The sequence below is a fragment of the Dendropsophus ebraccatus genome, chromosome 10 (genome assembly GCF_027789765.1).
Source record: "Dendropsophus ebraccatus isolate aDenEbr1 chromosome 10, aDenEbr1.pat, whole genome shotgun sequence".
In the NCBI taxonomy this organism is placed as follows: domain Eukaryota; kingdom Metazoa; phylum Chordata; class Amphibia; order Anura; family Hylidae; genus Dendropsophus; species Dendropsophus ebraccatus.
The window spans coordinates 29,815,484-29,832,200 of NC_091463.1; the positions used below are offsets into that span (position 1 = coordinate 29,815,484).

The window sequence follows — 16,717 nt, forward strand, 5'->3', positions numbered from 1 at the left end:
TCCATAAACAAATAACGGATCCATCTCCTTCAGTCATTCGTATTGAGCAGTGACCCGAGGAGTGAAGTGCATAGCTACACGCTTCTCTGCTATATCTAGTGATCAGTGGGTATCTCTGATCAATGAGACCCCAAATGATCAAAACTTTTCACATGTCTGTGTCATATCAAAGGTTTTTCCTCTAGAAGACAGTAATTGTAAGTAGCCTACTGAATAGTGTTGATCAGGTTCTTGAAGTAAACCCTTACATTTTATTTCAGTGGTGCAGAGGATCAGACATCAGAGATGCTCAGACTTGTGTGTGCTTTGGTGCTATACTTTATCCTGGGATGCCATGCAGCAGGTACATAGAGGGATATTTTTATATTCATTTACAGCTTTTCTAATTCCCAGAACACAGCAACTCAGAATTATAATATACCTTACCTACTCACTTTGTTTAGTAAGATATGTTACTCCCCCTCCTATTAATCCCATAGTCTTCCCATCTTACAGGGAGGGGGATCACTATCAAATCAAGACTTTAAAAACAACATCCTTGTCAGAAGAGAAAAAATGGCCCTCCATGATTCCTTTCAGGCCCTCTATTCACGTCATTGGCTGCAAGGGAAAGCTAAATTGCATGCAATGTTTCTCTGTGAGACAGAAAAATAAATCCTAAAAAAACTCACCTTTTTGATCAGTTTTAGATCCAAACCGTTCCCAAACTGTTAAAAACAAAGCGATCTGTATAGATATGAGCTTTCCCAGGATTTTTCCCTCTGAAAGAAACCAACTACAAATGTATAAAAATATGAACTGAGCCTAAGGCCACTGTCACATGCCAATATTTGGATCTGCATTTGTAATTTTTTTTTTTTTTGTAGCCAATCTTTCCAAAAATCTCAAGGATTTTTAAGCCACCTACTTAACTTAAGAACTGGTCAGAATCTCAGAAATAAGATAGGCCCAACAATCACAAATTCCATGCAAAATTCTTTATTCCGTATCAAACTAAAATTTCACATACAGGACACGTTTCGGTCCGTGTGTGGACTTTATCAACTGTTAACAAAGGCCACATATGGGCTGAAATGCGGCCTGTATGTAAATGATACGGAAGGAAGAATATTGCATGGAATTTGCTTCTTTCTAAGTATCTGGGACTATCCATTTGTCACATGCCCCACACAAGGAGTGGAGTGCCGATCACTACCTATCTTAGTAAGAATCTTAATTCATTACTATTCTGCTTATTTTATGTTACACTAATCAATATTGATGATAGAAAAAAGGTTTCTTCTTTTTCCTTAACAGGAGACTGGTGCTATGAACACGCTGCATGTGGTATGTTTTACTTTCAGTTAATGGTGATAAATTCATACATACATACATACGTACTGTACATACTGTGTTGGACTGGGGTATCTGGGGCCCACCAGATTAAATGATCCTGGGGGCCCACCAATGAAGAACCAGAAAAAACGACATGTCAGTCAGTCTTAGTGCAGGATAAAAAGCTTGGGGCTCTCCGGAGGATCCTCCGGTCCTCTAATGGGCCAGTCTGACACTGCATACATACAGATCCCGTCAATCTTAGTTGTACCCCCATTATCTTTCACAGGACTGACCTGTGAACTAAACCACAAAAGGGGTGGGGTTTATATATATTTACCTGTGCCAATTCAGGGTGGTCCCAAAATCTGGCATAGGAAACGTTGGGAATAAAGAAACTTAAGCAAACAGAGGGGAATCATATTTCTATTATGTAGGTTACTTCAGTCCAATGGGCATCAGACATTTCAAGTGCATATTCTTGCAACCATAAAAAGTGAGAAACGCTACCTGTTTGCAAAGCCGTAGTATCAAGGTGACTATACATATATTCTACCAGTTAAATTGCCAATCTTCTCATATGATTTGGTGTAGATAATCCCCAGCTTTAAATAATTGACAGAAAAATTCTACCAATATCGTTGTAACATTTTACTGACACGCAGTCCAATACCATTGCTAACAGCCAATAACTACTCCTCAGTTATCCAGGTGCTGCTCTTATCTTTTATTAGTCAGACTCCAAGAGGAGACCTGATGAAGGCATGAGTGCGCACACTGAAACACGTTGGCCATCAATAAAGGATTGCTTTTATGCTAACCTCTGCAGTCCGACTAACAAAAGATGAGAGCAGTGCCTGGATCACAGAGGAGTAATTTTGGGTTATTTGCAGTTGTGCTGATGAAGCCACAGGGCCCTGAGGCAGCTGCATATGTATCTATTGAAACTGTGCATTATAATTTTGTGCCTGTTGGTAGCACAAGCCCTTAAAGTTGTATTCCCGCAAGAGCTAAAAAATTAAATGCCACCTAACCTAGCATACTCACTAAGTCCCCTGAAGTTGAGTTTTTCTAAAAGACAGCCTATATCCAAGATGGCACCCACCAGGAAACTCCATTTCCCATCATGCAGTGCTTCTCTCTGATTGGTCATTTGGCTTACCCGCCCCCTTTGCTTTCTTTCCTGCACATTAAAAATTAACTACAAAATGATGTGGTGTATATCAGTCTAAAACATAACTTTTAATACTACTCTTAAAATACATGGACTTACAACAAAACATAAATTAGAAAACTCTGCCACATCACAATCAATGGCCACACTTATTTGATGCTGCAGAGTGGGGATAGAGACAGTAGGACTTACGGTTCTGAAGTTTTCAAGGTCAGCCGAACCCAAGCTCAGTGATGGTCTGGGAAACAAAAAATCCCTTAGTGAGTCACATTGATTACTGTACCTCAAAAATTAAAAGAACCTTGATAGCTGGGAAAATGCCCTAGTCAGCCCTTAATACAGACCAGGCTCTCCCTAGTCTGTCCCTGTCCCAAGACACAAGGCTATTGAAAAAATCCAATGAGGGCTCATACAGACAGGGATCACATCACCATGTTACAATCAGATGTGATCCTATCCGGACCCCATCTTGTACCTCTACTTTTCAAGCTATCAAGGTTCTTTTAATTTTTGAGGTACAGTAATCAATGTGACCATCACTGAGTTTGGGGTCGGCTGACTTTGAAAACTTCAGAACCGTAAGTCCTACTGTCTCTATCCCCACTCTGCATCAAATAAGTGTGGCCATTGATTGTGATGTGGCAGAGTTTTCTAATTTATGTTTTGTTGTAAGTCCATGTATTTTAAGAGTAGTATTAAAAGTTATGTTTTAGACTGATATACACCACATAATTTTGTAGTTAATTTTTCTTAGAATAATAGGTGGTGAAACCTGATTATTATTGCTTTGCTGTGACTTTCTTTCCTGCCCATTGCACAAAAAACTGATGTGCTGATGAACTGATGTGCTTCATATCTCCTCAGTATGTCCTCTGTTATGTGTAGGCTCCCCCTCCCCACATATGTAGCTTAGCTGATCCCAACACGATGTAGCAGAGCTGTTGTGCGGATGTGTCGGAGCTGTTGTGCTGATGTAGTATAGCTGATGAGTCAATGTAGCTGGGGCTTCATCAGCTGGTGGGCTGATGTAGCAGAGCTGATGGGCTGACGTAGCAGAGCTGGAGCAGCAAAACTGTGCAGAAGCCATAATAAGTTGCTTTCAGAAAGATAGAAAGCTATGGGTGGGCTTTTTTTTTTTTTGGGGGGGGGGGCTTTAAGGCTACTGTAATGCACCATTGTGTCCTGTATTTTTAGCAGAACTGTACAGGATCCCTTACAGATATAAACTATGCCTTCTTGCTGATATATATATATATATATATATATATATATATATATATATACACTACCGTTCAAAAGTTTGGGGTCACCCAAACAATTTAGTGTTTTCCATGAAAAGTCACACTTATTCACCACCATACGTTGTGAAATGAATAGAAAATAGAGTCAAGACATTGACAAGGTTAGAAATAATGATTTGTATTTGAAATAACATTGTTTTTACATCAAACTTTGCTTTCGTCAAAGAATCCTCCTTTTGCAGCAATTCCAGCATTGCACACCTTTGGCATTCTAGCTATTAATCTGTTGAGGTAAGCTGGAGAAATTGCACCCCACGCTTCTAGAAGCAGCTCCCACAAGTTGGATTGGTTGGATGGGCACTTCTGGCGAACCATACGGTCAAGCTGCTCCCACAACAGCTCAATGGGGTTCAGATCTGATGACTGCGCTGGCCACTCCATTACCTATGATAGAATACCAGCTGCTGCTTCTGCTGTAAATAGTTCTTGCACAATTTGGAGGTGTGTTTAGGGTCATTGTCCTGTTGTAGGATGAAATTGGCTCCAATCAAGCGCTGCCCACTGGGTATGGCATGGCGGTGCAGAGTGATAGCCTTCCTTATTCAGAATCCCTTTTACCCTGTACAAATCTCCCACCTTACCAGCACCAAAGCAACCCCAGACCATCACATTACCTCCACCATGCTTAACAGATGGCGTCAGGCATTCTTCCAGCATCTTTTCAATTGTTCTGCGTCTCACAAACGTTCTTCTTTGTGATCCAAACACCTCAAACTTGGATTCATCCGTCCACAACACTTTTTTCCAGTCTTCCTCTGTCCAATGTCTGTGTTCTTTTGTCCATCTTAATCTTTTTCTTTTATTGGCCAGTCTCAGATATGGCTTTTTCTTTGCCACTCTGCCCTGAAGCCCAAAATCCCGCAGCCGCCTCTTCACTGTAGATGTTGACACTGGTGTTTTGCGGGTACTATTTAATGAAGATGCCAGTTGGGGACCTGTGAGACATCTGTTTCTCAAACTAGAGACTCTAATGTGCTTATCTTCTTGCTTAGTTGTGCAACGCGGCCTCCCACTTCTTTTTCTACTCTGGTTAGAGCCTGTTTGTGCTGTCCTCTGAAGGGAGTAGTACACACCATTGTAGGAAATCTTCAATTTTTTAATGGAATAGCCTTCATTTCTAAGAACAAGAATAGACTGTCGAGTTTCAGTGAAAGTTCTCTTTTTCTGGCCATTTGGAGCGTTTAATTGACCCCACAAATGTGATGCTCCAGAAACAATCTGCTCAAAGGAAGGTCAGTTTTGTAGCTTCTGTAACGAGCTAGACTGTTTTCAGACGTGTGAACATGATTGCACAAGGGTTTTCTAATCATCAATTAGCCTTCTGAGCCAATGAGCAAACACATTGTACCATTAGAACACTGGAGTGATAGTTGCTGGAAATGGGCCTCTATACACCTATGTAGATATTGCACCAAAAAACAGACATTTGCAGCTAGAATAGTCATTTACCACATTAGCAATGTATAGAGTGTATTTGTTTAAAGTTAGGACTAGTTTAAAGATATCTTCACTGAAAAGTACAGTGCTTTTCCTTAAAAAATAAGGACATTTCAATGTGACCCCAAACTTTTGAACGGTAGTGTGTATATATATAAATATATATATATATATATATATATATATATATATATATATATACAGTGGTGCCTTGGATTATGAGCATAATTCGTTTCGGGACCGTGCTTGTAATCCAAATCCACTCTTAAACCAAAGCAAATTTTCCCATAAGAAATCATAGAAATGCAGACAATTGGTTCCACACTCCAAAAATAATGATTTATTATTCTGAATAACATGTAAAATTAATGAAACAAACATTCAGAAACAGCAGAATATGTGATATTATAGGTTACTGTACAGTAATGGAGAGGATGGGAAACACAAGGGCTGACAGAGACTGCAGGGAGCATGAAGGAATGAGCAGGGCAGATGTGGGCACAGTATAGCAGCACTCTCTGTCTGGGGAGAGAGGGGTTACAGCTATGGAGAGATTACCTCCACAGTCCTGTCCCCTGATGCAAGCCCCAGCCTGAAGTGGATCTGGTATGATTTGGAAGGTGAGGAAGACCTTCTGGGTCTGAGTACAGGGCTGTAGACCCCGCTATGCAGACCATGCCCCTCCACTATGCGCGCTCCCACAGTACAGGGAGCTCTTAAACCAAAGCAATGCTCTTAAACCAAGTCATAATTTTGAAAAACTGTGAGCTCTTATATCAAAACGCTCTTAAACCAAGTTACTCTTAAACCAAGGTACCACTGTATATATATATATATATATATATATATATATATAAATCTCATGAATCAATGTATTTGACTGTGCATACATCTTGTCTGTCTTAGGACCTTCTACATGGGCAGAGCATTTCCCATCCTGTGGGCTAAATTCACAGTCCCCGATCAATATTGTAACCTCACAAGCCACATACAGTCGTAAGTTGGGGCCTATTTACATTTACAGCTCTACCGGGTCTTCCACAGGCGTTATAACTAACAATGGACACACAGGTAAGGTTGTCATTTACATATGATGTTATAACTGGACCAAGTTATAGTTATAGTTGTAGTTACCCCTGATCTCCCAATCACTAGTCTGACTTTACGTAGCTCTGTTCATTCCCTCCATTTTTTTTATTTTACTTCCAGCCACCTCTTTTGCTTTTATATATGATGATCATGCCTTGTAATGTGTAATAGGAATACATTTTATCCTGCTTGTCTGACACTGGCCAGTCTCTGTACCTCTGCTTTCTGACCAAAATCACTAAAGGGAATTGTGATTTATGGTGGCAAATCCTTTTACTGTTTCTTGATTTCTGGTCGTAATGACCATCTCATCATAGACGAGAAAAGGAGAAAAGATTGCATAGTAGAACCTCAATGATTTACAGAATGAGTAAGTCCTATTGATAACCGTGAACCCTGACCCCCCACTCCAGTTGTCTGAGGTTCAGTAGGAGTCATGGAGCCTTTTTAGCTCTCCCCTGTGAATTTATCCTAATTGTATCTGTTGGTTGATTTTTCTAACTTCTTCTTCTCCTTTTAGTTGAGGTGGTCTTGGATTCGCAACACTTTCTGAGCGGTGCTGGACTTCAAAATATTTATCAGCTGGCTGGGTTTCACTTCCATTTTGGCAGTCCATTATCTACTGATCAAGGGTCAGAGCATCTCATTAATGGCAAGGCCTACCCATTGGAGGTGAGCCATTCTACCCATGTTAATAAATGCCTTATTATTCTTCCTGTAATCTCAAAACCAACAAAAAAAACTGTGTATGTCATGAAATTACTTCCATGCTATCAATGAGTTGCACACTTCAAACTAAATACATTTCTAGTGAGGTTCATTTATTCCACTCCCCAACAACTCAAAATTGTAATCTGACATTTTTTTTCTCAGCACAGCCAAGAGGAAAAGTCCATGAAAAGCACAGATCTATGGTGCACATGTACAGCTACTGATGCTAGCGCTTTCAGCTCAAAGCGCGTCTTTATTTTATATTCCATTGCCTGTTTCACACCAGACATTCCATTGCCAAACACAACAAAATCGGCTGTTGTTTGACATGGAGTGTCAAACAATGGGCGCTGTTTTACGCGTTCCTCTGGCTGATAACACTGGCATACATCAATTTTGCTGACTATAAGATGGGGTGCTAAATCCAAAAATAACATCTGTTTCCTCCAGTCATGTCCAGCTTTTCCTCAAAATTCTGTTTACTAATAAATAGTGATGAGCGAATACTGTTCGATCGAATAGATATTCGATCGAATAGTGAGATATTCGAATATTCGATATTCGTACGAATATCCCGCGAATATTCGACAAATATTCGATAAGCGTTCAAATCCCCCAGCTTCCGGTTTTACCATCCAAATGGTCAAATAGATGTTTTTCACTAATCGAATACTTGTTCCCATAGACTTCAATGGGATCGAATATTCGAATATTCACGGGATATTCGTACGAATATCGAATATTCGAATATCTCACTATTCGCTCATCACTACTAATAAACTCTTGCAGTTATAACGTAACATTATAGATAATTATATTATTTGGAAATGCTGAGTGTGAAAAAAGATAATAGAGTGCAGAAAGATATGCTGATATATACACAAACACACACACACACACACACACACACACTATACAAGGAAAGAATGGCCTGCTAGAGAGACATTCCAGATTGCTGAAAAGAATATCAAGAATGAACCACTTTTTCATCCTCAGAAAGTGTTGCTCCCTCCACTGCATATAAAATTGGGACTCCTGAAGCAGTTTGTTAGGGCTTTGGATCGAGATGAGGAGTGCTTCAAGTACATCTGTACCAAATTTCTTGCTCTTACCCAAGAGAAGTTAAAAGCTGTCATATTTGATGTCCTTTTCAAAGACTCAGGGCAAACATGAGTGTTAGATTGCATTTTCTTCATAGCAGCCTGAACTACTTCCCTTCAAATCTGGGAGCTATTAGTGAAGAATAAGGAGAACACTTTCCAAGACCATGGAACATAAATGTCATAGATGGAAAACAAACATGATGGCCGACTACTGCTGGTGTTTACAGCGTGACAACCCTGATCCAGGGCATCCAAAAAAAGAATTCATCTCACCTGGCCAGGCCTCAGCGTCGCACTGACACTGATCCCGACTCAGCATTCCGTAGATCTGGGCTGCAGCAGCTCAGAGTAATACAGCACTGATCTAATCGATCAGTGCTGTATTATGTATACTGCACTGATCTCTATGAGAGATCAGTGCAGTTGTATTAGAAATCCCGCAGGGGGACTTCAATTTAATGTATGTTAAAAAAAAAAAAGTTATTCTTATTAATAAAAAATACCATGCCCTGGCAAAAGTTTAAATCACCTCCGTTTTCCCCTGTTATGAAAATAAATAACATATTTGGTATTGCGGCCTTCATAATCACCCGTATGATTAAATTTTCACATTCCTGATCTTGCGTGGTAAACGGCATAAGCGCAAAAACCCCGTGCAAAAAGTGCAAAATTGCTAATTTTCTGGTCACATCAAATCCATAAAAACTGGAATAAAAAGTCACATATATGGAAGAAAGGTACTGATAGAAAGAACAGATCATGGTGCAAAAAATTGACACAGCCCCATCGACCAAAGAATAAAAGCGTTATAAGGATGGTAACAGAGCATTTTGAAGAATTTTTAGGTTTTTCTTTTTTAAGTTTTCACTTTTTGATGCACTGTGTGTGTTCAACTATGTATATCTATATTTCCCCATTGGAGCTTACAATGGAACCTCAGTATGATTTTGGAGGAAGGAAACCTGAGTACCTGGAGGGCAGCAAGCAAACACACACACACACACACACACACACAGAACATACAAACTCCATGCAGATGTTGCCCAGGTTGAATGTGAACCCAAGATCCTGGTAGTGCAAGGCAATAAGGATGCATGCACACTACGGAATCCGCACGGATAACTATTGTCAATTCTTTGGGTGGACGACGGAATCCACCTGTGCATAGAATGGAGTCTATGGCTTGGGTGTAGATGTGCGCAGGCGTGTGCAGCGGGATCCACAGTGGGTTATCCGTGCAGATTCCTTAATACTAACTAGTAAGCCATCATGTTGCTCAGTGCAACTAAGAAGGCTTCTACTGCTGAAGAAATAAGAAAGGACATTTTAGTCGGCTGCCAGAGAGCCAAGGAGACTGATTCTGCCACAGCCCACCTCCTTGCAACAGAGATTAGGAGCAGCACCAAAGGGGACACATAGATGCAAAAATTATAGGGAAAGGTATTTTGTATGCTAAAAACCTTGTAAATGAATTCATGACATTTGCTTTTGTATATATTTTTTCTTCTAGGTTCATTTTGTGTTCTACAATACAAAATACGCGGATCTAGCCGAGGCTAAAACAATGCCAGATGGCCTGGCTGTGGTTGGAGTACTTTTTAAAGTAAGGATTACTAAGCATTCACACATTAATATAAGAGATATCCATCACAGGAGCATATAGGCAGTAATAAATCAATCATGTATGTCCTGCAAGGTTCTATGAAAAATGGCTAGTGGAGCCAACAGGAGACAAAGTAGATTTACATAGTGATTTACACACTTTCCCGCCAATGAGGCATTGATGAATCCTAACCACATGTTAGAAGTCTATTCTAATAGGATATCATTTTTTCTTTAAAGATTTAAAGATTCTACTTGACAAATGTGTAGCGTCACTTTACGATATGTGTGTAACATTTGTATTATACAAAGATTCCTTATTCCATTTTTTTAAATATTCAGATCGGTGAAAAAAATGGGGGTCTTGATTACCTACTCAGTATCCTCCCTAATGTTGCTAACAAAGGTAAGTGTTAACTTAATAAAAAATCTATTCTTAGGTGAAAAAATAAAGAACTCTGTCCAGATCTACCAGCAGTATTGGACTGAGGTGCCCAAGACCCAGCAGTGGCATTGATTCTGGGGTCCACCTCACAATTACTATATATGAAAATGTTACCAGATCACTTTAAGGTTTCAACCACATGAACGTTCTTTCCGTTGATTAAGTGCACACATTGGCAATGACCATGTGAACACCGTTACATCATAGTGATTCATGGTGCCCTTACTATCTAAGTCCTTTGTGGTACTCCTGTGTCAAGGTGAGCTAAGAGGTTAACCCCTTATGGGCCAGTTCACATTGAGCAAAAACTGCAGAATTCTGTGGCGGAATGGGAGGGCGTCCGCGCCTCTGCTTTCTCCCCTCTCCGTTCTAATAATCGACATGTCAATTCTTTGAGCAGAGGCATGTGTGCCCTCCTGTTCAGACACTGCAGGACACTGAGCGCGACAGAGAGCTCTGCCATGGAATTCTGCCGTTTTTGCTCAGTGTGAACTGGCCTTAAGGTTAAAACCAATTACATTTTTTTCCTCTTTTCTAAGAGGGCTTGTTTTTTTGCGGGACAAGTTGTCAATTTAAATGGCATCCTTCATTTTATCTTATGCTTATCTAACACTCGCAGCAAGACACTGCAGACTGATAAGGCAAGGAGAGTTGCATCGCTGTGCGAAGATGGGACCACCGCTATGCTGACACAGGGTACAAGTAGCAGGATAACTCGGCATCTTTACATTTTGCCACTTGCACACCAGTTAGCTGCAGAGACACATAGTCACTATGCCTGGGTTAAAACTAAGCACAAGAGAGGGCACACTCTAGCTCAGGGAGCCACCAGGGGATAAATCTACCTTGGAAACATGTAAGCTGCAATGTGGCTGCTGTGGTCAAAAGATTTTTTCTTATTACACAGTTTTGGTAATATGGGTATTTGGTAGTACTAGGTCGCCTAATGTTTGACACCGTCTGCTTCTTCAAAGCTTTCACTGATGTGCCATGCAGACAGGAAATGACCATGCTGCATAGACACCATAGAGAAACAGAGATCTATTCTGTGTATGCCAAATGGGCACTTCCTGCCAACACAGCACTTCAGCAGAAGCTCTGAAGAAGAGGACAGAGCGGGATGGGTAAGTATACATGTTTGTTAAGTTCTCCAATATCAATCATTATTATCAATAATGATGCAGAATCTGTTGGCGCTATATAAATTGAATCTGTTGTTATTATTATTATTATTATAGCAATCACCTTTTTTACACATCAGTATGTCATCAGCTTGAATCTTTATTGTGTTTTCTAGGACAGTCGGTGACATTTCCCATAAATATAAATAACTTGCTTCCTCGTAGTTTGTGGAGTTATTATAAGTACCAGGGGTCCCTCACCACCCCACCATGTTCGGAGAATGTAGCCTGGCATGTGATAAGCACACCTCTACAGCTTAGCAGATCTCAGGTAATGTTGCATGCACCACTGTACAATACTGGCCATATACAGTACACTGAGACCAACTCTATATAAAAACCAGATGATACCACTGCACCATTACCAGATATTGCCACCACATAATAACATGTTACTTATACACTCCTACTGAATAAAACTCATTATAACAAGGGCAATATTATCAATAACAACACTACACAGGATACAAATAATACCACCATACTATGACCACATATCACCACCACCTAATTAATATCATACTATATACAAAACACTATATGCAGACACTGTTTACATCCATATGGTGGCTATATAATGATTTCAGCACAGTTATTGTACATTCTAGTGACATTTTTATTGAAGTCTTCCTCTTTTGTCATCTTCCCCACTTGGCCCGGACCATCATGCTGACTGTGCAACAGACTCCACATACTATAGGCTCCCCTTCGTAGCCCCCACATACTATAGGCCCCCATGTGCAGCCCTCACATACTACAGGGCCCTCCTGTGCCGTCCCGGATAATATAGACCTCCCCTGTGTAGCAGTTTTTATATGAAAAACAAAGGATACCTTCCACATTGCTCCCCAGCAGCGTCTCTCCACCTGGAGCTTCAGTCATAGAAATTGCTACTGCCAAGCTTAGTCAGCTGCTACTACAATGTGCGGCTGACCTCACCTGTCCAGGCCGGAGCCAAGAAGGAGAGGAGAAGAGGGCAGGCGCTGGAGCAGTGAACTTGGCAATAGCAAGTCTTTTATCTTGACCTTTAAAGGGGCAGAGTGACTCTAACCCTTAAGGGTACCGAGGGGAGGGATCGGCCGTGGGGGCATGTGCCCCGGCCCAGCCGGCCTCTGCTTCTACTACTACTCAATAATAGGCTGCAAGCCTACAACTGCCTGCTACCTAGAAGATTATAACATGGGGAGCCAACAAGCTTTCAGGGGGCAATGGCCTGCCCAGTATCCTGGAGCAGGGCTGCAGGGAATATGGGTAGTTCAGGCCATGGGCCACCCGAACCATTCATATTACAATCTGCCACTATGTGGGGTACCAATGTAGGGACGTCTCTCTATCATTTACATAGGCCTTAAAGGGCAGTCCAGGCTTAGAAAAATATAACCCCTTTCTTACAGAAACAGTACCACTCTTGTTCTCAATTTGGGTGGGGGTTTTCTGCTCAGTTTCATTAAAGTGAATGGAGCTGAATTGTAATACACAACCTGGGGACAGGGGTGGTGCTGTTTTTTCAAGAAAGTACTTTTTCTGTGCTTTTTCTAATTCTGGATAACCCCTTTAATAGGAAGGTTATTGTACAAAGATCTCCAATGCCCATGAGAGAAAGTAACTAATATTTTCTACTTTATTTCCATAGTATGATGCTTTTGTTTCTTCACTGTACTTTACATCAAGTGACTCTGAAGAACATATCCCGATGATAGACAACTTCAGGCCACCCCAGCCACTTAACGGAAGAACAGTGTATAAATACTACTAATATGCTTTTTGTATCATGTTTTAAAGTGACTATAATAAAAGAAAAAAGAACATGGCTGTAGACTTTTACTACCAATAGTTTTTCACACAGGACAGGTAACACATGTAAATTCACAGAAGAAAAGCTGCACTAAATTCTACAGATATGTTGTGGATTTGCAGTGGATAAACATGCAAAATTTTCCATACACTAACACGACGAACCAAAAATCGTTAATCGATGTCTTTGAACATGTGGAAAAATTATTGTCGGCAGTTTGACGATCGTTCGCAAATCTTTTTGTCTAATAAGTCGTCCACAGATAAAACATACCATGTGGGTTGTCCTGAGGAACGATTAATGACCTCAAAAATGTTTGTTGATAACAGCAATTGGTGAATGTAACATCAGAAACGTTCGCTACTAAATCGCTAGTTATCACTTGCAATCAACTGGTATAGCAAATCTTTACATGATAATCGCTATATGTAATAGGGCCTTTAGGCTGTGTTCACACCTTTAATTACAGTACTTCATCATTTCATTGCGATTTATTTTCAAGAAACTGATTTCTATATTCACCAGGTTGTACAATGATATCTACCTCTAAGGTGCCCTATAGATTTTTTTTAAAATCAAGGACAGGTTTATTGGTGAAACATGACAGAGATCCCCTCCTCCCACATGACCCAGACTCTTCTCAGTCGTTAGGTCTTGGCATAGAGAAGGCCTATTTAATTTTGACAATTTTGGCAAAAATTATAAAAATTTGTGTATATTTGGTGATGCCTACTAAAAATCCATTTTCATTCTAGTTCATGCAAATGGTTGCAATTTATGCATTTATCCCAGTCTTCTCTGCTTCAGCCAATCAGTGGCTGCAGCAATGTCCTGGAGGAAAAAAAACTCTCAAAATGATGAAGGAATACCTACACCTCTTACCTCAGACTTCATGTTTCCCATCCACTGCTGTCTGTCCCAGGTAGCCATAACATGGCTCAAGAAGTTCCTGCAGCGGCCTTCACATGCTCATGACTGTCTCACGTCAGACCTCATAAGTTGAAGAAAGTAAAATATAAAATACGCATAAATGTTAACATTTGAAGATAATCTGAATTAAAACACAAGACCAAAACCCGTAATTGGCTGTCAACTTATCTGATCGAGTACTGACCTTCAGTGCAATGATGCTTTCAGGCTAATTATGGTCCAACGAAGGCCGCCTCAGGCTGATAGGGTCCCACGATGGTCCTCTTGGGTTGAGGGGAGTCTGATGATGGCCCTTATGGGATTATGAGGGTCCCACAATGGCTCTCTAGGTCTAAAGACGATGCCACAAGGGCCCTCTTGGGCTGAACTCAATAACACAACTGCCTTCTCGGGCTGAAAAGGGTACCACGATGGCCCTCTTGGGCTGATGAGGATCCCATGACTGCCCGCTCTGGCTGATTAGGGTCCTACGACTGCCCTCTCTGTCTAATGAGCATCCCCTGTTGACTCTCTGGCTGATAAAGCTCCCATGACGGCCCTCCCCTTTGACCTTTCTGGCACGTGTGACCCCACCAGGAGCATTAATATCGCCAGCTTAGCTCATAGGATCACAAAGGCATCTAAGCTCTCTCACCACATCACAGTAGAGGCAGTAAAAGGGAGCCCCCCCCCCTAAATACCTACACCTCTTACCTCAGACTTTATGTTCCACATCCTCTGCTGTCTGTCCCATGTGACCCTAACACCCTCAACAGGCTACCACAACGGCTCTCACAAGCTTATAACTGTCCCATGTCAGACCTGATGGGTTGACACCTCTGAAATATTAAATATGTTGATAAGATAAGCTAAATTAAGAAACCCTATAGTCCAAAACACTATATTGGTTCTCAACTTACCTGATCGAGTTCTGACCTTCAGTGCTGATGAGGGTCCAACGATGGCCCCCTCAGGCTAATAGGGTAACACAATGGCCCTCTTGGGCTAAAGGGTATCCTATGATGACCCTCTCGGGATGTTGAGGGTACTACAATGGTCCTCTAGTTCTAATGAAGATTCTGTGACGGTCCTCTTGGGCTGATGAGTGTGCCTTTCTTAGTCTAGTCTCTCCCCTTTGACCTTTCTGGCACGGGTGACTCCACTAGGAGCATTACTCCCGCCAGCCTAGCTTATAGGATCATAAATGCATGTAAGCTCCCTCACCATGTCAAGGTGGAGGCAACAAGAAAGAGCCCCACCCCCCTCCCAAATACCTACATCTCTTACCTTAGACTTTATAAAAACTGATGAGTGGACGCCTCTGAAATATAAAATAAAAAGTATAAATGTTGACATTTAAAGATAAGCTGAATTAAAAAACAAGCCCAAAACCCTATAGTGGTGCTCAATCTACCTGATCCAGTTCTGACCTTCAGTGCTTCAGTCCTCTCGGGTTGAAGACTGTGACACAGCCGCTTTCTTGGGGTGTAAAGGGTCCCACCATGGCCTTCTCGAGCTGATGACGGATCCAAGATGGCCCTCAACTCTAAGCTCCCTTCCCACGTACTTAAGCACTGTTTGTAACTGTTTGCACTAAGATACCTTTTCCAAGTAAAGTTTACAAGTTGTATAACTCACTACCATTGCACCTGCACTTACACTCCGCACCTCACACCTATCCCAACCAAGGTTCATAGGCCAGCCATCCTGATAGGATGGCAGTTTGTGTCATGGTTTGTACCAGCAGCAGTGATGTAGATCCAGGGAGGAGCCTCCGTCTAGCATCGCCGATTGCTCTAGCACACCATGATTGGCTGCCCCAACCAGGGGGCTGAGGGGGTTGGGGTTTAATCATATCATAATAATTTATCATAGTGCACAGTGCTGGGAGACACACCACTCTGACAGTGCCAGGAACGCTGCACGTTGCTCTGACAGTGCCAGGAACACTGCACACCGCTCTGACAGTGTGAGAAACGCCGCATGCATGCTTCTATTTTTTTTATTTTGGTCCACTGTGTATTTGAGTTTGACACCTCTGGTATAGAGTAACGGCTGTATTTGATTACGACCATCAAAATAAAGAACATGCTCATTATTTATCACTTGCTTTTGCTCAAAATGGATATTTTTTAAAAATTTATTCACACATTCTTTTATTTTGAATAAAATTATGGTCGTATTTAGCTGTGTGTGAGCCTTGTCTAACAATCATACTCTTTGAGTATCTGCCAGAACTGCATATTTATATGGCAGCACATATTATACCCACAAGGCTTTTAGGTATGTGGCTGCGGATCATGAAGCTACGATTCTAATAATAGTTCCTGTGATGTATTTCATTTATTTTTTTATTTTCACAGTACACCTGATGCTATGCAATTACGTTCTCTTTACCATGCACTTAACACTAGTATACGTGTCGTTTTTTTTTATTACAAATTATTGTTTGCTAGCCCTTTAAGCCAAAGAACAAACTTTGTCCATCTCCAAAATTTTCTCCAGATGCTTATTTCTGTTTATCTGAAACATACGCGGAATTTCGGTGCCATAACAATGCAAAATGTTGCTTTTAGAGTGAGCATTATCAGGAAGAATTCTTCTCTTTGGTAATAAAATGAGATAATAGTTTTATTATACTGACATCTAGTGGGCA

At 41.0% G+C, this 16,717-nt stretch overlaps 1 protein-coding gene across 1 annotated transcript; it reads left to right on the plus strand.

Annotated features, from left to right (window-relative positions):
* Positions 1-266: 266 nt before the first annotated feature.
* On the plus strand, positions 267-13,113 carry LOC138766388 (carbonic anhydrase-like). Its single transcript, XM_069943965.1, has 8 exons — positions 267-343; positions 1,297-1,326; positions 6,133-6,297; positions 6,836-6,987; positions 9,640-9,732; positions 10,074-10,137; positions 11,474-11,628; positions 12,991-13,113. The coding sequence occupies exons 1-8, from the start codon at positions 286-288 to the stop codon at positions 13,111-13,113; spliced, it is 840 nt and encodes a 279-aa protein (XP_069800066.1). The 5' UTR covers positions 267-285.
* The last annotated feature ends 3,604 nt before the right edge of the window (positions 13,114-16,717 follow it).

Coding starts and splice junctions, on each gene's coding strand:
- LOC138766388 (XM_069943965.1), top strand. CDS start 286: ATGCTCAGACTTGTGTGTGCTTTGGTGCTATACTTTATCCTGGGATGC. Junction 1,327..6,132: donor CTATGAACACGCTGCATGTG/GTATGTTTTACT, acceptor TGTCTGTCTTAG/GACCTTCTACATGGGCAGAG. Junction 10,138..11,473: donor CCCTAATGTTGCTAACAAAG/GTAAGTGTTAAC, acceptor TGTGTTTTCTAG/GACAGTCGGTGACATTTCCC.